Below are 26454 nucleotides of genomic sequence, written 5' to 3' on the forward strand. Positions count from 1 at the left end.
GAATAACATGACACAGGAGAACTAGGCAGATTACCTTGCAGGGAATACTTAACATGTGAAAGCATACTTTTGACTGATGCCTTACAGTCCTGCTGACTTGACAGCTCACAAAGTTAGCTCTGGGTCTTAGTTTTCTTCTCATATCAAGGACAGTTGCTACCCTGCCTCTCTTTCATGATGATGCATCGCTTGCGAAAAACGTTTGCTTTGATTTGTCCTGCAAGGGAGTTTTGCAGCCACTGATACAGGCAAAGGAATTCCAGTGCGTGGGATAGATATTCCTACAGGATATGAAAGTGGAAAAGCTTTTGGGGACTTTCGAGGACACATTCAGTTATCTTTCCATTAATGGTCTTTGTTTGTAGACTGGGGGAGACAGATCAGGAGATTGGAGGGCAGCCACTGACTCTGCAAACAAAAGGGAAAAAGAGAAAATCAAAGCCAACTTGTACTTTGCAAACATTGTCAATTTGTTTGTTGTTGTGTCGTTTTTTTCATTCGGAAACTCATGAAAAAGAAATGGTGCGTCATGGGTTTTTATCCTTAAAAACCTAAATACATTTTCCTATCCATAAAGCCCTTGTAAATACCAGTAACAAACGGTTAGCCTACAACTGATATAATGTCATATTTCTACCACTGAAAAAGCTTGAAGTCATATTAAAGCACCTTGTGTAGAAACTGATCTGACAAATAGTTGGTTATCAATATCAATTAGTGCTGTATCACAAACCCTACATAGAGAGCGACCATTCTTTCCAAAAGTGTAAAACGTCACTCAGGAATATAATTACTTTTTTTAACAGAGGGGGTGTGAAAATTTAGCTACGTCAATTTCAATTAATTGTAACATAAATCCCCTTAATTTGAGTTTTAAACTACCTTCGTTCGATTCGTGTGTTCGTAACACCCCCGTCATCACCTAGGGTGGGATCTCCCGCAACATCACTGAGCTTGCGAACGCAGCCTGGCAGATTGCGACTTTTGATGAGAGAGTGAACACGTCCCGGACAGTGGGGATACTGTGTTTTTAGTATGCTCTGCGATCCACTACTGCATGATACGAAAGCCTAACTTTTTTCATCAAGATAAATGCACCAGTAGTAAAAGGTAAGGTTTATGCTATGTTTATTCTTTTTTAAATAACAATTTATGTATCGTAGTTTTCCGGAAAGTTTCACTGCTGTTATTTGATCATATTTTTGAGGGTGACCCTATTAAACATTTTGCAAACCTAGTAGAGGATGATTATTGATGTCAAGTAATTATTGAAACTGTATAAAGATTAAACCAGATTTTTTTTTTTATCAGACAAGGAATTTCATGGTTCATATGTTGGGTCAAAGTACTGTGCCCTAAATTATTTTAAAGCTGTACAGTAATTTTCAGTAGATTTTTTCTGAATAGATTTTAAGCTGCCTGAGCGTACAAGACGTTGGCTTGAAAGACAGGCATGAGGTTTGAAGCGTAGAAGCTCTTGTCATCCCACGGGACAGCTATATAATCAGATATACATTTTGAAGCGCCAGCACTTGGCAGGCCGTGACGGAATTGTCGTTTTCTTGTGTCTTCTAGCCCAAAACACATTGATTTTGCTCCCAACTTTGCAACTCTCCTCCCAAGTTATGTAAAATATTGTCGATAGAGAGCGGAGTTGAGCAGCCTGTGTCCTTGGATTTACCTAATTCTCAATACTCCGTATGTCATAGTTTGCAAATTGTTATAAAATAGCGCTGTCACTTATTGCGTTCACATGACACTTGAAAGCTAATTACATGAATACGACTAGAGTATAATGTGTCTATAGGCTACTTCTTGAATATTCGCTCAGCATTCGTTCTCTGTACTCCGTAAATGTATATATAATTTCTCGGTGTAAGAGATGCGATATGCAATAGCGTATGTTTTGTGATATATTCTTTTGGGCAGTGATTTGATGTGCTGCACAGGTATTCATTCTACTCTACTTTGTCCTCTTCATATTGACCCCTTAGCATATTTTAACTGTTCTAAACAGACCAATTTATGACTCGATAATTAAATAGCTTCCCTCAATTGATCTACCTCAGAGTCCAGTTCACATTATTTGATAGGCTTACATATGCATAAACGACTGCCCCTTGCATAGTCGTTTTTGTAAATGTGAAATTAGCAGGGCTCTACGGATAAAAGGTGGCGTTTGTTCTCCTTACAAGAGCAAATGCTAGGAGCACCAGATATACTGTTATTTAGAACTACATAGTGAACTCCAGATGTATTTGGACAGTGAAATGTTTAGTGTTTTTTGGATTTGTGTAGTCCATGTGCAGTATCAAGGTATATTCATCCATTTTGGATGAACCCTTTCAAAATATCAGGACATTTTATATGAAGTTCACATGTTTTGGGGTGCTGAATGTATTTGGGCTGATTTACCTTTACAATAAATTAGTGAGAACATGATTGCATTCCCTTTGCTTGCGATGATCACCGGAAGCCTGCATCCAGATACTGGGTGTCTTCCCTTCAGATGCTCTGTCAGGCCTGTACTTCAGCCATCTTCAGTTCCTTTTCACATATCTTCAGTATGTGAAAGATGTGTGGATTCAGAAAGGGCCATTTACTTGGCTGGTTAAATCCATTCGAAAGATTCTGACCTGTAGAAAGTCCTCAGTAGCTATAGCGGCATGTTTTGGGGTCACTGTCTTGGCGCATGATGAATTTACATCTAGTGTGTTTTGAGGCATTTGGTGTGGATCAGAGTGGACAGGATTTTTCTTCACACTTCAGATTTCATCCTGATGTGGTTGTCTGCAGTTACATCATCAATGAAATGAGCCAGTTCCAGTGTGCAGCCTAAAACATACCCCCCCCCCCCCCCCCCCCCCACACACACACACACACACACACACACCTTATTTCACAGATAAGTTGATATTCCCTTTCCTTTGTTGTCCATGTGTTCCGTTCTGCAGGCTCTTTTAGGTACTTTTTAGGCAATCCTGTTTTTGAGCCTAACTAGTGTTTTCGAACCTTGCAGTCCAGCCTCTGTAGTTCGGTCGAGTTCCTTCTTGGTCTCCCTGTGTTTTTTGCCACTGCTGAGTGCTTTCTTTTTTCTTCTTAAACTGTTGATTTAGGTGTCCCTAATGTTTTCTCTTATTTATTCTGATTTATATGCATCTTGACTCTGTTTTGCTCCAAAAGACTCCAGATGTTGTCTGACACCAGTAATGGACCCCTCCCCCACCCCCAAGAACCCCTGTACTAGAGCGATTGAACCAACCAATCACACAATTCCTGAGTTGGGGACAGTGTCTCCAGAATAAGATGCATGACAAAAAAAAAGAGTAACCCACTGAAAGCATAGCAATAGACAGGCAGTTGTGCCCAATGTGAGTTGTAGCATCTTCACTCCTTAAGACGAGAGCAGTGAAGTCAACTACAAGACCTGTACTGGGAAAAGAGATCTATACATTCTATGATATTCGGTAATGTTCTTAGCAGCTCTAGGACTCTGCTCAGGTTCACTGTTTGTGTGTACAACGTGATCAGAACAAAGAGCGGAAAGGGGAGAGGCTTGTCGGTGCATGTCGTAACTATTGATAGGGTACATTACAAAAGTGAGTAAATGGCTTGGACCTGAGGGGCTCTGCTTTGTATTGGCTAGTCAGGTGTAATTGTGGTCAGTTTGTCAGGTTCGATATAGTCTGGTCTTTCTGTCTTTTCTGTTTCGGTCTGGTCTGGTTGTTTGCTTGATCCGGCCTGTCTTTCTTGGTTTGTCTGTCTGTTTTTCTGTGTTCTTGGGGCTCAAGGAGTTGTGTTGCTCTGCTCAAACGCTTCAGCTGCCGTCCTAACAACACAGGAAAGAAAACACTAAAAAAAAAGGCTTCTGAAAGCGCCTCTGATGTATTTGCGGCTCGCTGTCATGACTTATCCATGTGTTAAGTTTCATCAGTGTTTCTGATTGGGGAACATGGTCACCAGGGAGGCTCCGCTGTCAACACACAAAAACCCAATCTCACATGCACACGCAGATGTTTGCAAAGAGACACACACACACACACACAAATGCTTAATTTCAATCCACAAATCAAATTTGCATTCCAATAGGATTCATACTTAACCCAGGTCATTATGTGCATCAACACTCAAGGAGATTTGTTCTCCACACCGCTGGGCTGCCTGTGACCGCACCCACCCTGCCGGCCTCTTCGTCTTCGTCGTACGCAAGCCTGCAATCCGAAGGCCACTAATGGTCAGTCTTTATACGTGGCCTAGGCACTAAAATATCAGCAGTGCCAATAAAATGGTGTGTGTAAAAATGCTAGTCAGGCCCAGTTGACCTCGCTTTTGGATCAAGATGGCAAGAAGAAAAGTGACTTTGAAACAGGGTTCATTATCAGGTCTCCTCCAGGGTGGATATGCCCCCATTCACAGGGCATGAGGGGTCGGTGAATTGTTTGATGAGTATGAAAACGATGTGAATGATATGCTATAGCTTTTGAAGTCACCAGATTGATACCTAATTAAACACCTATGAGAGATTTTGAACCGATTTGTTTAGATAGACTCTCCGCCATTATCATCAAAACAATAAATGAGGGAATTTTGTTTTGGAAGAATGGTTTTCCATCCCTCCAGCAGAGTTCCAGAAACTCATAGAATCTATGCCAAGGTCAATGACGCTGTTCTGGACATCTAGGACTGTAGAATTTCTGACCCTGAGATAATGTTCATGAAGTACTTGGATAATGGTTTTGAAGACAGCAGGATAAACAAAAGGGGACATTCAGGCTGAATTTGACACTGTAGTGTCACCTGGACTTCAATGCAGTTAGAACCAGATATTTGGCCATTGAATTCAGAAGACACAAACCTACTATCCTAGCACAGGATATTATTAGTCAGATCATGAATCAAATGGAGGAGTAAAGTAAAAATACTTTACCATCAGTGACAACAAGCTCTCTAAATGAGATTGACTGACTGTGGTTAAGGGAAGGAAATTATGGAAAATTCCCAAATCGTGAAGTAATTTTCCCCCCTTTAATGTTTATTGAACTTTCCAATATACAAACAAGATATTTATGAATGAGGGGAAAAAAGGCAAAAAAAACCAAACAGCAGTGTATAGGATCCTAATAAATATTCACTTCACAACATTCAGTCGATTAAGGTTAAAACGTAACATCATAAAATGCCTACGCTGACCTCAAACTACTCCTTAATACCGAAATAACTGAATGTGTGCTTTTTAACCGAAGCCTTCTGCAACCTACATCCCCAGAAACATCCTTGCCCTGAGTCGGACTGAGTTGGGGTTTGTCAACACCTGCATATATCTTGGTATTTGGCTTGACTGCTCACTCACTCAATACCCACATTGGCCACGTGCCACCGCCTAAAGTCAAATCCAGAATTTGTTTCTTGTTCTGCAACATGGTATTCTCCACATATACTGCCAAGTACACGCTTGTAAACCTGCCAATCCTCAGCTAAAAAGCTCCTTCATAAGTTGGATGTAATTTACCACTCTGCTTTGTAATCTCGGACCCCTTCGACACATCACTTTGACCTTTACATCCTGGTTAATTGGCCCTCCCCTCACTCTCCACACCAAATTCATTGGGACCCGTTTATTTATTAGTCACTTGTAGGTGAATGCCCTCTACCTTAGCTCGCTTCTTTACAGCTGCTACTCTAATAGCAACTTGTGCTCTGGAAGATACATCGCTCTCTGTCTCTGCTGAAGCCCATTCTTCCCTTGGTCGATACTCATTTCAATTTGCTGCTGCCAATGACTAGAATGAGTTGCAAATGACCCTTAAGCTCGATAGTATTGTCTCACTTCACACCTTCCGAAATAAATGAGCTGTTATCTAAGGGCTGCACCTGCGGAATCCCACACTCCTATGTGTCCTACTGCATTTACTTAAATTTGTGTTTATTTTTCGTTTTTTATTTGTATATTATTATACTGCTTTGTGTACAGTCTTGTCTTACATTTGAATGACTTTGGCCAGATCTGAAACATACCAATCACATCCCCTTATAATCCTGTACATTTACTATGTAGACAGCAGAGAAACTCTTAGGGACATATATTCCAGGATATCTTCAACAGTTGAAAACACAACCCTCAATTCTTTCACATTCCCAGAAGATATGAGTTGTTAGCTTCCATGTGTCCACACAAGGGAGTATGTTTGTTTACCATTCTTCTTCTGATATTTTTTGCCTTAGTTCACCTACTTACATAGATCATTCGACAATCATACTGTAACAATAATTAACCCCTAATTAACATGCCCTTTCTCACCTTTTTTAAAATACAACCAGGTTCATCGTGTCGAGATAAAAATTACTTCCTCGTTTGGTCCTGAGTCATTCCCGTTAACATTTAAGAGGAGTGACTTACCATGTATTTCATATTTACAGTATGAATGACCTTCTGACAAACCGTCAGTCTCTTTTCCTCCACATCCAAGGCATACTGCTTTTAATAAGCTTCCTAAAATGGAAGCAGCCTTTCAATCATTTTAGTACAAGACAGGAAAGCGGAATTCCAAATGGCACCCTCACCAGAACTAGTGCCCTAGGGACTACAGCATCATACTGCAGCTACAGACCACGGCTCTCCTCTACCCTGATATATAAATGGCTGATGTCTGAGGGCAGGGATGGGATGGGGGACGGTGGTCAGTGGTCACTCTTGACAGACCATGTCATTCACTAAGTGGTCTACAGAACGGTGTTTGTGTAATCGTTTTTTGTTTTTGCTGTATTACCAGTCGAAAGTAACACAGCATCACTTGTTGAAGTCAGGTAAGCCGAATGTCTGAGGTATTGAAAGTCAATATTTCTGTGTACGGGGCCCCTGGCTCACAGAAAAGTGCTATACTGTTGGACAAGAGCTGCATTGATGCCTCTGGAGAGGAAAGTGAGTGGAGGCCTCCTGGGGGTTGGGGGCGTTCCAGAGCCATGCCTGAGAAGGGGTCTAGGAAGTCCAGCTGGCCTGCATTTGAATGGAATACCGTTCTTATGCTGTAGTGCCAGACCATAGGAATTCTGATGACTCCGATGTTTCTGTCCTGTCCAGTTCAATCAACCATAGTACATGAGTAAGGCCAGCACAGCTCGGGGCAATAAGGCTTGGCTCAGTATTGTGAAAAAGGGCTAAGAGCGAGTGAGATGAAGAGAAGAGAGAGGAAAGACACTCTAGTCAATAGCTCTGATGTACAAGATGTCAATAACTTGTTCTTTCAGACGTATTGTATCAGGTCCAATGTCCGACCAATTTCCCCCCTGTGGTTAACCCGACAAGTGCTCGATATTTAGATCCATTTTGACAGGAAGTGAGGTCAAACTTTCTTGTATTTACATTATCCCCTAAAGGAAATGCCTCAGTCACCTCTGGTCTGTCAGGTTATTGATATGCAGGGTTTTAGCTGTAATAGATCCTCTTTAGCCAGGGTTCTTGATTTGACTTGAAAATCTTTTTACTTTGTGAGCAGCATAAGTAAAGACCTAAGGGGCAAGCAGAGTTGCCATGAGACTGCTTACTGTTAACCCTGACCTAGCCTTGACCAATTTTCTATGTATGAATTCTAATCGACTGCTGTCCCTCTTTGAATTAGAGATTAAAATGAATGAGAGAGACCACTGGAGATAAAGAGAGAGAGATCACGGATAAGGGTGTAGAGAGAGAGAGGTCATGGATAGGGAGAGAGAGAGAGAGAGGGAAAGAGAGAGAGAGAAAGAGAGATTGTGGATGGGGGAGAGAGAGAGCGATCATGGATAAGGGGGGAGAGAGAGAGAGAGAGATTGTGGATAGGGGGAGAGAGAGAGAGATCATGGATAAGGGGGGAGAGAGAGAGAGGTCATGGATAGGGAGAGAGAGAGAGAGAGGGAAAGAGAGAGAGAGAAAGAGAGATCATGGATAAGGGGGGAGAGAGAGAGAGGTCATGGATAGGTGGAGAGAGAGAGAGAGAGAGAGAGATTGTGGATAGGGGGAGAGAGAGAGAGATCATGGATAAGGGGGGAGAGAGAGAGAGGTCATGGATAGGTGGAGAGAGAGAGAGAGAGAGAGAGAGAGTGAGAGAGATTGTGGATAGGGGGAGAGAGAGAGAGATTGTGGATAGGGGGATGGAGAGAGAGATTGTGGATGGGGGAGGGAGGGAAAGAGAGAGCAAGACTATAGATAGAGACCTACCTTCATTACCGGTGGTTAAATACCAACAACATGTCTATTGGCTGTCATAGGTACAGCTGCGATAGTTTTAACATGTTCGTTTTAATGTGCAGATAAAAACATGACAGAGTGCTGCTGCATGTGTCAACATGGTACTTGTTCCATTCCCAGGCTGCTGTTGTTCTTGGAGCCCTGTCTTTTTGAGATCCTGCTGAGTCATGTTGGGTTTAACAGCACTAAAACAGAACGGGACATGTTTAGCGTCCATGCAGAGCAGATAGACTGAGGAGTAGAAATGAGTCGAGCATTTCTAGATACTGTCCAAAGACCTGTTACACTCCGTGAGAGGAGAACCCGGTGGGGGAGATATGCTCACGTCAACTTCATCAAAGCTCGCTAACCCCAAATCCTGCTTCATATAGGCCTCAGTTGTATTGTGGTATAACAATACCTGTGTCATATTCTAGTCAGAACACTGATTAGTGACAGCGAGCAAAATGGTTGTTTTGATGAGTGTCAAGACTGTACAGGTGTAAATAGGCTGTGCAGGTTTATGATGTGCTGGAATGTGTTTGGAAAATAGCCTGTAAGTTATCAGGCACTGTAGAGAAAATGTGTGCAATAAGCAGTAGTTGTAAGTAATAGTAGACATTACGAAGCTCCGTGCTTGCTTTAAACAACTAATAACGTCCGCTTTAAGTAATATCTTCCAGAAGTAGCATTATTACCAGTTAGCTTACAGAAGTAATTAACATTATCAGACTATAGGATTTGTTCTCCTATTTCCGGTTTGACTTATCTGCAAAAGTTGTAATTGAGTCCTCCCTAGTGTCTGGCTTTCTGTGCTCTATCTCGCAACCTAAGGGGATGACAACAGCACTGTGAAATCAGTTTTCGCTCTGCCTCTGGAGTTGGCCTGAAAGTTTTGCAAAAGCCCCCCCCCCCCTCCCCATTCTCTCGAGGTTGGGGTAGTCTACCAAGAGGAGTTAAGAAAGATGAATGACCCGCTTCCCGCCTCTTTAAAGGTTAGGGGTTTAGTCTCTGGGGACAGCCTATTTGTCTCCTCTGCTCCGCTGGGCATAAGGACCAAGTTGAGCTTTTTTTACCGCTGACGTGATTTATGGTCACCATTAATTGCCATTATGTGTGTTTGAGCAGTGGATCGCTCTACGATGCCCTTGTGCTTTCCTGGTTTCTTTTTTGTGCGTTTGGCAATTTCCTTCCGGAATGGCATTTAGTTCCTTCATTAAGTCCTTCATGACGATTTTGTGCGCGTGTGTGCCTGTGCATGTGTGCCTGTGCATGTGTGCCTGTGCATGTGTGCGCGTGCATGTGTGCGCGTGCACACAACGGCGCATCACAAGTGTTTGTGTCACCATCTGGACATGCTGTCCTGTCCTGCAGATACCCAGTTAGCTACCTCTCAGACATTAGGACAAACATCAGTGTCACAGGTCAAACATTCAGCCTTTTACCACTGGCAAGTTAGCATTCCGATTAAATGTCATTTCATACAAGGAAGCTAATATTTGTCAGAGCTAATAAGTCTTGGCGCACACACACGCACAGCTTTAATTTCCACATTAATGAGACTGATTCGGTATCTGTTCCCCACAGCGCTGGGGGTGATTTCCAGCCTAAATGAATTGACCACCTTTGGAAATTGCTTTGGAAAGTAATTAATCAGGGAAATCAATTCGGCTGCACCTGATCCTTTACGTCTTCATCCTCCTTACTGCGCTGTGCTATTTGAAAGTTGGTCCGAAATTCTACTCTTCTAAACTGCCCACTGTTATGTAAATACCATTCAGACCTGCCGTTTGGTATGAACCGATTCCTTATGACATCAAATGCACATCTTTTCTAGCATAGCTGAGTTTCTCTCTTTTCTCTCCAACCATCCCCTATTCTGATACTCAGTGGTCGTTCGAACACTCACGGCTGTAAAAAGAACATTGTCTTCCTCGACAGTGTGCAGCAAATTCCACTTGCATGAAAAGATTTCTTGGTCTCTCTTGTCTGTCTGTCCCTCTGTGAAACGGCTGTTGATGGATGTCCACAGAGTTCAGCTTGAGAATAGATCAGCTGCTTTTTCCAACCCTTTTTGATGTTTGACTGAAGAGAACATCTTTATCCACAACTCTTGTCACTCTCTCAATGTTCCAGTGTGAGTCTCTCCTTCTCTCCCTCCTCTCTCCCCCCACATCTCTCTTTCTCCCCCTCTCCATCTTCACTCCCAGTGGGATGTTGTATTTGTGCACCACAAACAGACTTCCTGCTGCCCTGCCTCCCGATTGGCTTCTCTTTCTTAAGGTTCTGTTGTTGTTAAGCACACGCACGCACACGCACGCAGACACACACACACACACACACACACACGTTCAAACCCAAACCACCAAGTCCCAAACCACCTGAAAACCAGACACTGATGTACACACATGCACTTGCTTTGACTTGCACACATTCCTTCATCCACACACACACACACACACACACATATTAATGACCAATTACCTTTCAACAGGTTTCTACGGAACAGGGTGGGACTCATTTTCATGACCCTCAACCCCACGGCGTTTTAGCACAGATCCCTACAGCGTACTGTTGCCGTCATAATGTTATCTGATTGCAGAAAACCGTACCTTCTTAAATGGTCTCGTTAAACATTCAACAGCAACGTGGTTTTGGTGGTTAGAGAACATAATTTTCCTAGCCATCCCCTCCCATGTGTCTACCTAACTGTGCTGACTGGAATGGTATAAGGAAGCTTCACCTTTCCCTCCTTGGTTTCCGTCCACCTACAGAATCAGAGTTCTACTCATTCTCTGAAACCCAATGCTATTTGTCTCCTAGCTTGTGCTCCCTGGGAATGAGCTATGTCAACATTTATTTGAAACATAAACGAAACACACAAACACACACCAGCATAGACACACAGTAACACACAAACAAACACACACACACACACCAGCGTAGACACACATTAACACACAAACAAACACACACACACACACACACACACCAGCATAGACACACGCAAACGCACACACACCAGCATAGACACACATTAACACACACGCACGCACCAGCATAGACACTCATTAACGAACACGCACAAACACGCACGCCCGTATTGTTTGTTTCCGTATTGCACTCCTCCGTTCCCTCGCTTAGCTGGAGCCATTTAACTGACCTCAATCCGGTCCTCCTGGGGGTCGAAGGGACACTCTCTGGTTTACGCTGTAAACCCTCAAACACTCTCACACACACACACACACACTCTGATGCTCACACACACAGATGCGCGCACACTTGGTCACGGATGAAAACACCCACCTAATCTCTAACCACCTGACTGAACCCCACTGTGAGACGCGCACTCTCCTAACGCAGGAGGGAAGTGAGTGGGGGGGGTTGATTTGGGCGGCAGGGGTCCCCTGTAGGTTCAGGGTTTTCGTGAAACACTATATCTGTCAGGGCTTCTCGCGTTCAATCCGCAGGTTACAGATTACACATAGTTTTTCCCAAAACAAAAATCTTCCGGCGCCAGAATGGAACTGAGGAACCCTGCCTCAGGGCTACAAGGTGGGGAGCAGCAAGGCTGGGGTTCCTGGTAAAGAGAATACCGATCAACCAGATGTCCCTGACCTCCAGTTCAGACAGATGGGGGGGGGGGGGGGGTAATCTTTTGTGACCCTTTCCTCAGCAGACACAGCTCAGGGGTAAACAGACCCATCTGACTGATTGATATCGGGGGGGGGGCTGAGTATACCAGCGGCCATGGACATCAGCGCGTGCTTTGTTTTTTGCTCTTTGTGTTCCGTGGAAAATTACGTTGATAGTGTTTGAACAATTTTAATTGGGGGCGCATGTGGATCACTTTTAATCCCTATCCTGTTGTTGTGATGGTTAGGGTATTAGTCATCTCCACACACAGACGCATGCTGTCACACACACAAAAACACACACACAGTTTAATTAAGAGTAGACCTTGGGTTCAAGCATTAAAAATATTTTTTTTTTTTTGCTAATTTGAGCTGTCAAACACACACAAGCCTTGCTCCGGCACGCTACCTTGTCAACCGCTTGTTGTGTCAGTATGTGACCTGCATAGTGGGTCTACTGTGTGTTGTCCCAGGCGCTGGACAGGAATGTGTTTTCCAGCCAGTTAAAGAGGTGGAAATGGAGCCAGGGTCAGTCGGTCAGTGGAAAACACACCAGTCTTTCCCAACACAGAACCGTCTACTGATTTAAATGCCCCCTGAGTTGTAGTGACCGCTGTGTTGACCGCTTAACACTGAATCAGTTACCAATAAGTTCTTCACTATCTAGTGACTGACTGGAATCTGTCTTCGGCAGCGAAACTGTTGGGGCTTTAATTATCTTGCAAAAAGGTACAGCAGCTGAACGTGTGCCTGGGAGAGGCCAATCAACCTGTTGTTTTTATTTTCATTCAGTTTTTGTCATTTCCATTTCACGACTTCAGACTTTATTCAGTTTCTTGTTACTCCTGGATTATGTGATTCTGGCCTCTCAGGAAGCCGTTACAGAAACGGCCGTCCGCGATACAAACACCTGGCACTGCAGCAGTCCCTGTGAGCCTGCGTTGCGACACGGAATGAACAGTTTCTCCCTCCTCCAAGCCCCCCACCCCCCCCCCCCACCCCCACCCCCCCACCGCCTCGCCATTCCTCCTCCTCGCCCTTCTCTTCTGCACACGCTCGCGCCCTCCTCTCTGAGGAGAAAGTTTAACGGGTTGGTTTTTCCAGAGACGAGGAATGCGCCGCAGCTCAAGACAGCACCCCTCGTCTCCCCCGGGCCCCCCACCCCCTCACAGGGGGGGGAGGGGGCTAGCCAGGGCGCCTGATGAGTTACAAAGTCTCTCTTTCTATTTCCCTCTCCATCCTTCCAGGTTGAGGTCTGGAGGGTTGACCGGTGCCACTCTAGGCCTCCTAGAATGAGTTCGGTCATGCTGTGCCGGTGAGTACAGTTGGCTCATCCTCCCCTCCCTCGTTGGTCAGCGGGGGGCTGTCGTGTCTGCATGGCCTGATCCATGTTGTTTGTGTCGGATGTGCCCTCTGTCGCTCTCAACCCCCAGTGGACATGTGGTCATCAGGGTTCATTCCGTCAGCAAATTCGGGTTTAATTGAAGAAGTCGGAACTTCCCGGGGCACATTTCTTGATGGCTTGTCTGTAGGGATGCTCGGAATCCGCATAACGAAATTGACTGAATTAAGATAGAACAGACCCCCACCGTCCCGTCCCCCCAAACACACACACATACAGCCCCACCCAACCCACACCTTTCACCCCCCCCCCCCATCTCCTTTCATCCACCCTGCCTCGTTGTAAAAAAAATAAAAATATATATATGTTATTGGACGCACTTTAGTCTGTCAATGCAAACTTCCTGGATCTGCGTCCCAATGCGGGGGCCTCTCCTATTGTGTGAGCCGTGCCCTTTGTTCTCCTGTCTGGCTGACTGACCTTGTCTGCTGGGAGGGGGAGGGGAGAGGACGGGGAGATGTGTGCCCTGGATGGATCGATGAGAGCGCTGTACCTCCCCCCACTCAGAACATCGCCTCTAAATACACGTACGGCTTTGATAATAGATATTCAATGGGAATTGTCTCCAGGCAAAAGGCTACATGTTGGACATGCTGAATCCATTAGAAGATTGTAATGACATCCATGTGTTATTAAACAATGACCACACGCGGGGAAACAATCTGTTTTTGCCACAAAAAAGCGTCCATTTTGTGCCAGCCATGGTGTATAGAAAAACCATACACGTAGCGCTACGTTACACTTACACGAATTGCGGAGCAGAGTGATTTTCAGGTTCTCCGATTCTATGTGTCCCCATAAATCACTTGGGAGCATATGGTGTTTGGTGGGAGCACGGAGCTTGGAACCGAAGTGTTGTGGGTTTGATTCCCACTGGGGCCAGTAAAAAAAAAAATGCATGCATTCACTGCTATGGTCTCTCTGGATAAAAGTGTCTGCTAAATTACCTAAAATGGCAAATGAAATTGTACTCTGCTACTCTGATTTGTTAGGACAAGTGTCCTTTGACCAACTTCTCTACCGTGTGAACATTTCATATCACCCCCCAAGTGTGTATTTTTGATCTCTCTCCCTTTCTCTCTCATTCTCTGTTCGTAGTCTCTTTAATGTTCTCTGTGTTTCTGTGTGTCTTAGTTGCATCTTATCCTTTTTTGATGGTTTATTAAGATGTTAAGCACAAAATGGCTCTGCGGATAGGCAGGTAAGAGGGAGAGCGGTGCAGCTGTGCTCCTGCTTAGCATTCTGTTATCTCCCCCCAGCCTCCTGTGCTAGCCTGGCCAAAGTAGCATCATTAGCTTTGGCAAATGACCCACCCAGCTATTGTGGTCGGGCCACGGCGCGTTAGTGTGTCTTTTAGCTGTGGCTAAACTGAGTCCATTCACTTGTAAAAGAGAGCTACCATTGGCAGATACTTGGCAAGTCAAACAGTGGAGCCTTTCACACGAGGAGGAAGGACCTCAGAAAGACGGGGAGGGGTGGGGGGAGGGCTATCGTAGTCACATTGGAGTTGAACTAACAAATTGTGGGAAACCCTTATATGGACAATAAAAGTATGATTTTGTTTATCCGTAGTAGCCTAAGAACACAGCATTTTCAGCTGCCTGGTTGGGCAGCAAGGGTTGAGGAAGCCCAGAAGTATGTTTTTGGAGTTGGGAGGAGGGCTTTTTTTTTTTTTGCGACCCTCTTTGTTTTCCGGGTGGGATTTGGGGGTCGGGGCCAGTAGGGTCCTGCCCTTCCTTTTGATGGATGTTGGATGGAGTTCAATTCCTTACTGAGAGGAGTGGCTCATAGCTTTGAAAGCACAGGGCGCTGATGCGAACGTCCCGTTCTTATTCGTGTTATTTGTGTGGATTGATGGGACTGTGTATCAGTGACGCGCAATATCTCAGACACCACATGCCTGATTTTGAGTAAATTGGGGTTAATTATGCGTCTTGCCATAACTGTCAGATCGGCCTGATGGTGGCACTATATCAAGGAATTGAACATTGAAATTTGCATAGTAATTATATTTTCTTTTATCCGTTAAATGTTTTCCCGAATTGTTTTTTCAGGTTTCCATTTCTTTCAGTGTACCAGTATACAGGTGTCAAAATCACCCTCAACATGCACTTTTAACACAAAGGAACTGCCTTTCTTAGGCAAATAAGTCTCAACAATCCAAGATATATCTCAGACACCACTTGAATATTTTTGACCAAACATGTGTCTTGTCATAGAGATGTAACATTCATTATATTACATTGATTGGATGCTCTGTTAAATGATGTCTTGTTTATTTCTATATATTTTTTAATTTATTCAACCATAATTTGACTGGGAATCTGACAGAGCATGGACAATTGTTGAGTGTACCCTCCATTACCATTGGATGCCTTACTCTGTCAGTACCAGTTGGGGAACTCTCTCATTGCCGTCTCTTTACAGATGAGAAAAGACCGGAAAGACATCTGAAATTAGGAAATGATGACACTTTCATCCATCTGCATGAACACAAAGGTGGAAGTGCATCCGAGTTTTTGGGAACTTGCTTCACTTTGTTCAATCTGAACATCTTTTCCCTAGACCCTCCTTCTTTTCTCCAGGTAATTGCTGGCTTGCTTACCATGTGAATATTCTGTGACTATGACGCAATTGAAAAGGTTGAAGAGTGACTGTGGGATTCCAGTGTTTGAAAATAATGTTTAACATGGAATTAGGTATCTTTGGAAGTATGAATGCGGGGGCCGTGAAGGATAGAAAGTAAATCACATTTGTTGTTAAAAAGAAAGGATCAATGCACTGTCGTAGCGTGGTGACGCCAGGCTGCGGTGCAAGCTGTCCTTACAGGCCCCATGTATCAAAAGAGCTCCATGCTACTGTTATGTTATTAAAGTGGTGGGATCTCCTGACCATAGGAGGAGGGAGGGACATTGATCAAATGAAAGCAAGGCTAATGGCAACCGTTAAATCTAAATGAAAGGCTTGTGTGACCCAACTCGTCAACCCAACTCTAAGTGTTCATGATCTCTCGAACAACATTCTGGAATATCAACGGCCAGTCACAACACGCTTCCGAACCCAAAGTCACTCCCTGCGTATCAAAACCGGGAGATGGTCCAGGTTGCCCGTGGGACAGCGTCCGTGCTCGTGCGGAGAAATTCAGACAGGAGTGCATGTGTTAGGGGACTGCGAGTCCCTGACGCAAGTCCGAGACAGGTTTGGGATCCGGAATGGAGACATTGAGGAGGGACTATCTTTGGAAGTCGCGATTTATGTTGAATACATTTATGCTATTATGAAACTTGTTGACGGGTCATGAGTAGGCTTGTGGCAAAAACAGATACTTCCTTCATTGTATATGTTGTATTGTACCATCTTGTTGCTTATTTGTGCTATGTTGGACTGTAACGGTTATCCCCAGTTAATGTCAATAAAAAATGTATCTAGAGCTGGCTGGTGGAGGGGGTGTCAGCCTGGTCTTGTTAATTGACAACCAGCCCAGTGCATCACATGAGTTCTTGTCTTTCTCAAGGAATATGACGTGTCTGCAGGGAGTGTGGGAAACACAGCCCACACAGAGCTGTCACACACTCTGATAATCCCATGTTAAGCTTTGTGTGTGTGTGTGAATATGTATGTATGCACATTCATTTGTTGGTGTGCAGTGAACATAAAGGCCTTCTAATCAATCTTCCATGATTGGCCACCTGGGTTCGAAGCCGTTTTTGAACATCTATTGTGTTTGAGCGTGATTGAGGTTGTCCGGTTCAGTATAACCACGAGAAGAAAAGCTGTGGGCAAGCCCTGCCCACGTGGCCTCTCGAAGCAGGCTCATTGAGACCCCCACATTATCTGAAAGCAAATGTCTACAATATGAACCCTGGTCAGATCGGGCACAGCCCTGTCAGTCTCCAACCCAATTACCCAGCGTCAGCCTCCTTGTCACCGCGTCAGTACACGTCAGGAAGTGGCCGTGAAAATGTACCTCTCCGTGTAAAATAGAACTGGACGGAACTGACAGCTGTCCCCTTATTTGAATCGGTGGACAAAGCGTCCGAATGTTTGGTCCCGCCCCGGTCAGCCACTCTCCTTCCTCCTGCCTCCCTCGTTACATCTCCGCCTGTCTCCGCCCCCTCGCACAGCCAGAGACGTTCTGGCAACAAAGGCTAGTTGAGCGGTTGTGTGGCAGGCTTAGTTGGTTCATTAATCTTCCCAAGTTCACAACTCCCGGGCACCTAGCGGGGTGCTGCCCATGTCTTGGCCTCTGCAGTCCGTTGCCCTTTCATCCTCTCAGTTGGAGAAGGGTCACTCTGACAAAGAACCTGAACGGACCGCACAATGAACTACCTCTCCACTGTAGGTGAAGACAATAGTTTGGTTTCCTGGTATGGAAATGTATATACAGTGGATATAGAAAGTCTCCACACCCATTTGAAAATGTCAGGTTTTTGTGATGTAAAAGAATGAGACAAAGATAAATCATGTCAGACCTTTTTCCACTTTTAATGTGACCTATAGTGTGAACAATTCAATTGAAAAACAAACGGAAATCTTCGAAGGGGAAAAATGAAAAATAAAAACCTTACAATAACCTGGTTGCATAAGTGTGCACACACCCTCTTATAACTGGGGATGTGGCTGTGTTCAGAATGAACCATGTTAATTAGAAGTCATTACACACCTGCCATAATTTAAAGGATTTTCCTGACATTTTCTTAGTTGCATCTCAGAACAAAAGCCATGGTCCGCAGAGAGCTTCCAAAGCATCAGAGGGATCTCATTGTTGAAAGATATCAGTCAGGAGAAGGGTATAAAATAATTTCCAAAGCATAAGATATACCATGGCGCAGTGAAGACAGTCATCATCAAGTGGAGAAAATATGGCACAACAGAGAATCCTGTATTCTTCATATGAATGAGCTATAGGGTAGGGTGGCAAGACTGAAGCCTTTTCTTATATCCAAGCCTGGCTGAAGTTTGCAAAAACAAACCTCAAGTCTTCCAAAAGCACTTGGGAAAATGAAACCAAGGTTGACTTTTTGGCCATAATTCCAAAAGTTATGTTTGGCGCAAAAACAACCAAAGAACACCATACCCACAGTGAAGCATGGTGGTGGCAGCATCATGCTTTGAGGCTGTTTTTCTTCAGCTGGAACCGGGACCTTATTCAGGGTGGAGGGAATTATGAACAGTTCCAAATACGAGGCAATTTTGGCACAAAACCTTTCAGGCGTCCATTAGAAAGATGAAGAGGAAGTTCACTTTTCAGCACGACAACGACCCAAAGCACACATCCAAATCCACAAAAGCATGGCTTCACCAGAAGAAGATTAACGTTTTGGAATGGCCCAGCCAGAGCCCAGACCTGAATCCAATTGAACATCTGTGGGGTGATCTGAAGAGGGCTGTGCACAGGAGATGTCCTCACAATCTGACAGATTTGGAGCACTTTTGTAAAGAAGAATGGACAAATATTGCCATGTCAAGATGTGCCATGCTAATAGACTCCTATCCAAAGAGACTGAGTGCTGTAATAAAATCAAAAGGTGCTTCAACAAACTATTAGTTTAAGGGTGTGCACACTTATGCAACCAGTTTATTGTGTGTTTTTTATTTTCCCCCCTCAAAGATTTCAGTTTGTTTTTCAATTGAATTGTTCACGTTATAGGTCACATTAAAGGTGGAAAACGTTCTGACATGATTTATCTTTGTCTCATTCTTTTACATCACAAGAGAGGTTTTCAAACTTCTAAATATGTCTTTGATCCATGTCTCAGGTGAAGACATGGTGTCTTCAATCCGAGGTGAAGGAGGGATCCTGCCTGCTGTGAATTATTGTATTATTATAATTTTTTAATTAAACTATTGGCATTATAGTGTTATGTTATGTAGGTACCAGCAGTTTGAGCTTGCAGAAATCAAACAAAAAAGTACATGACTCACAGTATAAAAAAGGGTCTAATGCAGTCTCATTCAGTGGAGTGTGGAGCGGTGTATTTATAAATGGATACTGAGTGGTGAGAGGTGGGTTGTTTGATAGGGAAGTTACCATGTGCATTGCGGGCGGCACTCTACCCCCTTATTTAGTTCCCAGTTTTGACAAAGACCTATACAAAGGCGTCAGAGTGCATCCTGAGCTGAATGCTTTCTGTGTGAAAGCAGCCATTAGCTCAGGGACTCTGGAGTCAGGGACCCTTAAGCAGGCTCAGCTATATACCTGGCCGGAGTAATGTGTGAAGCCAGCCTTCAGGATTATTAGACTCACGTCTGGACATCTTGGCACAACAAATGAGCAACTTGGATCATATAGTTGGCATCCAACAGGTGGTAGTTCGGGAAGTTAAACTGATTGAACCCCTCCGATTCATCTCGTAGTCTTAAATGTGTGCATCTATAAGGTTACTGGAGGAACGTAACTGCACTGCTCTCTGCCTTAAGGGAATAGTAAAACATTGAAAACAATTCCACTAACTGATCAGCTTAGCCAAGTAATCTTGCTCATGTGTCTTTTTTACTTTGCCAGCCTGTAGACGGATTTAGTTTTAACAGGGACAAGTCTGGCTGCTGCATGGTACACTTCTAGTAATAGCAGCTTCCTAGACGTGATGTAGTGAGTGCGAGACGAGACTCCACAGGCCTACGTTGGCTACAGCATTACAGGGAGCAACACAAAACAACAGGTTAGGGCAGGAAATCAATAAAGACTTCCTGAAGCCATACACACACCAGTGATTTACAGGGAAACATCTGGGGAAGGAGCGGTTAGCTGCAATCTGCCCTGGGACGGAGGAACTTTGTTGGTGTGTATGAATGTATACCTTGTTGTCTACACGTTTTCTCCTTTCTGAAGAGAAAGGAGAACGACATGACATCAAGTTAGAGGTTTTGAGTTTTGGAGGCGATTATGAAATGATTTGGTTATTACTGGTTGTGGTAAATGGTGGTAAATGGTCCCAGAATGTAGCTATGAATGTGGGTTTGTAATGGGTTTGTATTGTTTTATTTATCCAGGTTAGATTGAGATAAGAATCTCTTGTTCCAGGCCAAAAGGTAGTAGCATAATAGTGTATATTGTGTTGCTATTTCATATACTGTAAATCATTTATCAGAATTAGGTTTTTTGACAGGTATAGATTTCCTAGATCATTCGGGTTTCCTTGCAATTTCGTGCACCTCAACTTATCTGATTACATTCTGTAACCTCCATTGCACTAACGTTTAATCTACCAAACAAAGCATTTGTTCAAGGTTTGCAGCAAGCCCCAGACAACCAAACCCTAATGTATAACATAGTGCTGGAAGGTACACATCTTTAGGAATCAGCAGTAACTGAAATAGTTGACCTTCTGAAAACATAAAGGCAGATTAGTTGTCTTAGTGTAGATATTGTGTCTTTCAGTGAGAATGAATCAAAACTTTACAGCACCGGTTATTGGCCAGATTTTGCCAATACTTCACCTAATGTACTTAAATAATTACACGATTGTGATAGAGGGTCTAGGCCTGCTTGGCTTACTGTCTCATAGATACTTTAGTTTGTTTGTCATTCCAAGCTGTGGTGCCATCTTAAGACAGAAACAACCCTTTACAAATGCTTCACAAATCATTAAAAAAAAATCTAAGTTGGCGAAAGGCTTATTTAGCCTTTCCGCCTCATATGAAGAAGGAATTTGTTGAAATTTGGAGAGCTTTCACAAAGCCTTCATAAAGGGCATAAGGAGGCTTCAGTGAGCCTTGGTTTTGAGGATGTTGTTAGTGTGAAAGTGTGACTGACTTATCTCATTATCTCACTGTTAGCAACACATCTCCATTGTTACTTACATAGTACAATAACCCAACAATTATCCCAAACAGGCCACCAACGCAGCGCTTTGCTGCCTCATTCCATCTCCCCGGGGTGGTTTACCGTGTTGCATGTACTCCCTATCTACCTACCCAGTAGTTAGATTCATCATCAGATCTCATCTTTCACAAATGGTCTCGTTCGGTACTTCCACTGGGGATTTTGGCATCCGCATAAAGACCCTCCATGCTGTTCAATATCCCATTGTTCCCCTCACTCACGCGCGCTTTCATTCTTACTGCACACGCACTGTGTCTCTGCCCCTCTGAACCACACTCTCCATGTCCCCCGTCTCTTTGAAAGGCTCATATCTGAATGGATCTCGCATGCAGGGCTCCGGAGATACCACCCTGGTTCAGGAGTAGGCTTTAGAGGGATTTGCTGGGTCTGGCCCATTGACGCTGATTAGACCTGGTCACTAAAGGCCTGACTTTAGGGGGTCTGGAGACTGAGAGGAGGGAGAACGACGCGGCGGTGGGGAGACCGTCTGTGGAAGGCCAGCGGAGGACGGGGAACGCTAATTAGAAAAGGTGAGGGGGAGTGTTTGTGTGTTAGGGCTTGCGACGTCCCTCCCCCTTGCCACCCAAGGCCCTGTCTGCCTTAGAAGCCCCTCAGGCTGCAGAGGAGACCAGACTTTCTCCCCCCTGTCTGGAGTCAATCATGGCCTCTGAACTATTACATATCTCCCTCTCGCTCTCTGATTCTGTCTCTGTGACTTAACATGCATAAACACACACACGACCTGGCTATGTCCGTATGGAAATCAAGACTAATTAACCCTGAACAATATTATTTTTACTAACCCTAGCATTAACGGTACTCCAAAAAACGAAATCTAACCCTAAGCTGAATTCCTAACACAAATTTGAACACTGTCCAATTGCAAATGCCTCATTAATTGTGTTTTTCTAGTTTAATAGTTTGGGGACATTTTCTGTTTGCATTCATCTAATCAAATTTGTTCACACATACACATACATGCACGCACACATACACACTCCAGTCACTCAATCCACAAGCTTGGTCTCTGTCCACACCAGTCTGATGTTGACAGCACTCGTTTGGCCCCTCACCTAATGGTTCTGGAGTTCAGATAGACACAGGCCAGACCTACCTACCACCCAGCCAGCAATAACAAATCAATCAAGCAGCAAAACACAGATTATAAGCTTTACTCCCAAGTCCTTTGTCTGTCATTAGCCTCCGCGTCTAATGCCTCGTCCACAGTACAATGTATTTTGTCACCATGTGTGTCATTTTCAGGCAATATCGTTCTGCTTACGGTCTGCAGGCATGTTAAAGAGAGCCCGTCTCATGATTTATATTAGGAGAAAACATTTCATTTAACTTCCTTTTCCTTTTTTTTGTACTTGCTAGCAAGTCAAGCTAGCGTGCAAAGCTGCTCTGTTGACGAAAGGTAGCGGCACTGAAGACAACACAGTTGTACTGTAAAAAAAAGTATGGTATGCAGAACCCGTTATGCAACAGAGACTTTGAAGTTGCAGTCCATTCTTTAAAAAAAAAATTGGGCTGGTTGTAAAAGTGGCACTATCTAGCTAAAAAGGGTCCCTGAAAATTGCGTACCATGTCATCAGAATCACTTGCTTTCAAACTTAGAATTTTGTAACCAACTGATAGTAATTCTAGTTAGAATATGTACATATAAAATCCAAATCCACATCCTGGCATTTTTAATCGCTAGGGCAGTGACCAAAAGATCTGTGCTATAAAAGATGGCAAATTAAATTGACAAATCAAAAAAACAATTGAACATAAACATGTCTGCCACACAGTAGTGGAAAGAATGCTGAAGCAATACCCATGGGATTGAAAGATAAGCTCTACCCCATCTCAATCTGTACTTTATTTTCTATATAGTGTGGTTCAGTTGACCAGAACCCATTACTTTTTTTCAGTACTAGTGAATTAATCTAGTCCAAAGAGGCTACCATAGGTTTGAATCATAATTCCAAATATCGACATGAAGACATAGTCTACAAACTTCTGTTCCTTTAATAATTAAAATAATAAATGTTGTTTCCATGGCAAGCTACTATATCTGCTGCCATCAAGTCAACAGCAGGCTGCTCGTCCTTCTTTACCGAAGATGAATAACAACAGAAGCCAGAATGACAGTCTGATACACACACACTCACACTCACACACACCTGGCAGCCGTTCGGTGCCCAAACATCGATTAATTACAGTCGTGGTGGAACGCCTCTTGTGGTTCATTGCCAACATGTAATGTTCAACCTTGTTAAAAAAAACAACTAAAACTCTCCAGTCATTCAGTGCTTCTGAACAAGAATGCTAGTGGGAGAAGGATCCTTGCAGTCAGGTGTGTGTTTGTGTGTGTGTGTGCCCACTAGGGCACCTACCCACAGACCAATGTTCTCTGCAGATGCCAGCGAGGATGGCGTGATAATGCAGATGTTTAAAGAACCGCTGTGTACCAAGAGAACTGCTGTGGTGTGCTCGGGGGTTCGGCTTTGGGGGCCTATCAGCAGATGTCTTGGGCTGCAGCAACAAACGCTCAGCGTCTCTCTTTCACTTCGCTTGCTCGGTCGTTTTAAAAGGAGCGACGGGTCCACATCTGTTCTCGGGGAACGAGCCAGAGATGCACGGTTGAAGAAATGCACCTATGTGTCTGTTTGTCTGTATTATGGGTGTTGGAAACAGAGCTGAAGAACGTCTGTTTCTGTTGAGGTACCGGCAGTTTTTTTCTTTTTGGAAAATGTTCCATGTGTTTAATATACCATGTAAAACCTTTTACTTTAGTTTGCTGGGAACAATGTGTCTCGAACTGAATGCTCTTGGAGAGAGGTCGGCCACACATCACCAACTTCACCCTGATGTTTAGCATCATTTGAATGAATGCTTGTAGTTATCAGTAATGACAGGCTGCATTTGTCTGTGTCGGATTGGCGGAGCGGCTCAATGACTCCTGTGTTGTTTTAAACTTCGACCCCCGCTTTTAAGGTCATGTGTTTGTTGCCGATCTCTCTGGCACTGCACAATTTCAGCCACACTAGACAGGTTAATTTCAACTGTCCAGCCGGTAAAGAGTCAAAAGTACAAGGCCTTTGGGTCAGAATGGTCAATATTCAGGTCACTGCAAGGTTTGTAGTGTAATGATCAGATCAGTCTATTCTGGCACTTTTATCTTTGAAACAAACTGTATATACTTTTAATCCAAGCCAGCGTTCTCACAGTTGGTGTTTTGCCTCTTGCAAAACATATTTTCTTAGTTTTTTAAATAAAAGTAAAATACATATATATTTTTTAAATAAGCTCTATTTCTAAGTAAAATTGAAACAATACATTGTTGGTTTAAGGATGTGTTGGTTTAAGCAGGTTGTAAAAACTATATTTTGCAAACTATCGGCGCTGGCTGTGTGTTTTATTGAAATCTCTGTCCTTATTCCCTCAGGGGTGTCCTGTGAGGACTAGCTAGAGGTGAAGTGGGCGTGGTTTGCCCCGTAACCATGACCATGTCTTTGCGGGAGACGGTGTCCCTTCCTTCCATTGGTCTACTCCTTCTCCTCCTCTCCCTGCCACTCTGTCTATGCCAGCAGCCGTTGGTCAACTTCGAGAGCCGGCCCCCACCCCCGCCCGAGTGTACCAGGAAGGTTCATCCCATCGTCCCATACAAAGGTGAGCGTATTCTTTTAAGCGTTCGAAGTCTGTCTGCTTTGCCAGATGGGCAGGAATGTATTTGTATGACTACCTTAAAAAAAGAAAAAAAAAATCCATATTTGGTTTTATTGTGCCCGGCTAGTTCGATCGAAGCGCGGAAAACATATTTCAAAGATCACCAATGCTGTTTTACCACCTATACCATGCATTGTTATAGCAAGACCATTCCGGTGTGTTCTCTGCTACCTCCTCTGAGGATTCTGCTGCTCCTTCATCCGTCCAAATCGCTCCTCTTACCCTAAAAGCCAGCTGTATAGATTGGGCCCGAAAGAAACCGAAAGACAGCTACATTTCGTGATTGGAGATACTTGGGGTACTCTCATTTTCAGAGCATGCCTTTTCCCTTAGAGAGCTGTCTGTTCTTTTTCTTCATCCCGTGCGCCCCTTCCTCGCTTTTCACCCTCCACAGTCAGCTCTTTTCAGGTTTCCATTATCTCTTGTGAATTGAAAATTGAAAGGCGGAGTGAGGGAGGGAGTGAGGGAGTGAGAAAGTGAGTGGGAGAGAGAGGGACAGAGCCCTTGAATACAGTCTGCCGTGGCACTGAGATTTTTTTTTAGTTAAACCGAACCAAGGGACGGAGTTAGGTCCATAGTCACTGATTGATCCCCAGACCAGGCGTGGCTACTAAATTACCATACTTATACGCGCTCTCTCTTAAGGATAGAGTCTGAGAGACCACTTGGCTTTCCACCCTATTTCCCACTTTCCCTTCCATTTCTAATGTCTCTTGGCATGTTTTCACACCAGTAGAATTGATGTTTGATACAACTGTAACTTTGGTTTTCTATTCATTTGGTCCAGTTGGTATCACAATGCCTAAAAATGGGACAAGGGGATGCAGATGACATACTGGTTATAGCATAAAGGCCAGTAATCCTTGGTTCAAATTCCTAAGCCATAACTGGGGAAAACCTTGTCCTCGCGCAAGGGATGTCAACGAAATTGTTCCTTTTGGTGACATTGGCGTCTGGTAAATTTGAACAAAATGTCTCAGAATGATATTTTGTATGCAGGTCGTGTCGTCTTGGGAGAAAATTATCATGTTAAATCAACCTATGATTATCCAGAAGCATCATTTGTCTGCCAAACATCATATTACCGCTTGGTTGTAAAAATGGGATGAGTCTTTTACTAAAGAATACATGTGATTAATTATATACCCAATCATATATGTATATATTTCTTTTGACAGGTAATTCTGATTAAACTGAAGTGTCTGAATACTGAAATGTAACCAACGGTCATTTCTGTGTGGCACTAACGTCATCAAGGTGGCATAGAACAAAATCTCTGAGTAGTAATTCCATTTGTACTGGCTGGGTGATAATAGTGTAAAGTGAATGCTCTTAGAACTTTTGTTCCATTTTCTTTCTCAACGTAACGTTGCCGTCTTGTGCGAGTTTCAGTGGGACCGACCTTTATGCAGCGCACCGTTTCTCATCCTAAAAGAGATAGATGACTTGTCATTATTCCTACCCTGAGGGAGCATTTATAAAGGTATTTTACGGGCAGAGAACTAAAGGTCTGTTTTAACAGTTTGAAGTTTTAGACAATAATGGCTGTGATTAACAGTTTTGTTTTGCAGAGCAGTGGTGGAGTTTCTGTTTTAAACTCTCACACTTTAGAATACATCTTATCTCAATACAATATTAGGATTTTCACTCTTGTCTTCAGTGACAATTGTTTTAAGCT

At 43.7% G+C, this 26454-nt stretch overlaps 1 protein-coding gene across 6 annotated transcripts in view; it reads left to right on the forward strand.

The window, feature by feature from the left end:
• The first annotated feature begins 975 nt into the window (after positions 1-975).
• The window catches only part of sema5bb (sema domain, seven thrombospondin repeats (type 1 and type 1-like), transmembrane domain (TM) and short cytoplasmic domain, (semaphorin) 5Bb), a 53315-nt gene continuing 27836 nt past the window's right edge, over positions 976-26454 (forward strand). For 3 of the 6 annotated variants that reach the window (XM_020042492.2, XM_013139825.3, XM_020042491.2), the window contains exons 1-2: positions 976-1110; positions 24496-24719. In XM_020042492.2, the coding sequence (XP_019898051.2) occupies positions 24551-24719 (169 nt within the window). In that variant the 5' untranslated portion in view covers positions 976-1110; positions 24496-24550. Of the gene's footprint in view, positions 1111-13082; positions 13151-19754; positions 20020-20873; positions 21593-24495; positions 24720-26454 lie in introns of those variants that run through there. The other 3 variants (XM_020042490.2, XM_013139829.3, XM_013139827.3) reach the window with 3 other exon arrangements.

This window comes from Esox lucius, chromosome 22, assembly GCF_011004845.1.
Source record: "Esox lucius isolate fEsoLuc1 chromosome 22, fEsoLuc1.pri, whole genome shotgun sequence".
In the NCBI taxonomy this organism is placed as follows: domain Eukaryota; kingdom Metazoa; phylum Chordata; class Actinopteri; order Esociformes; family Esocidae; genus Esox; species Esox lucius.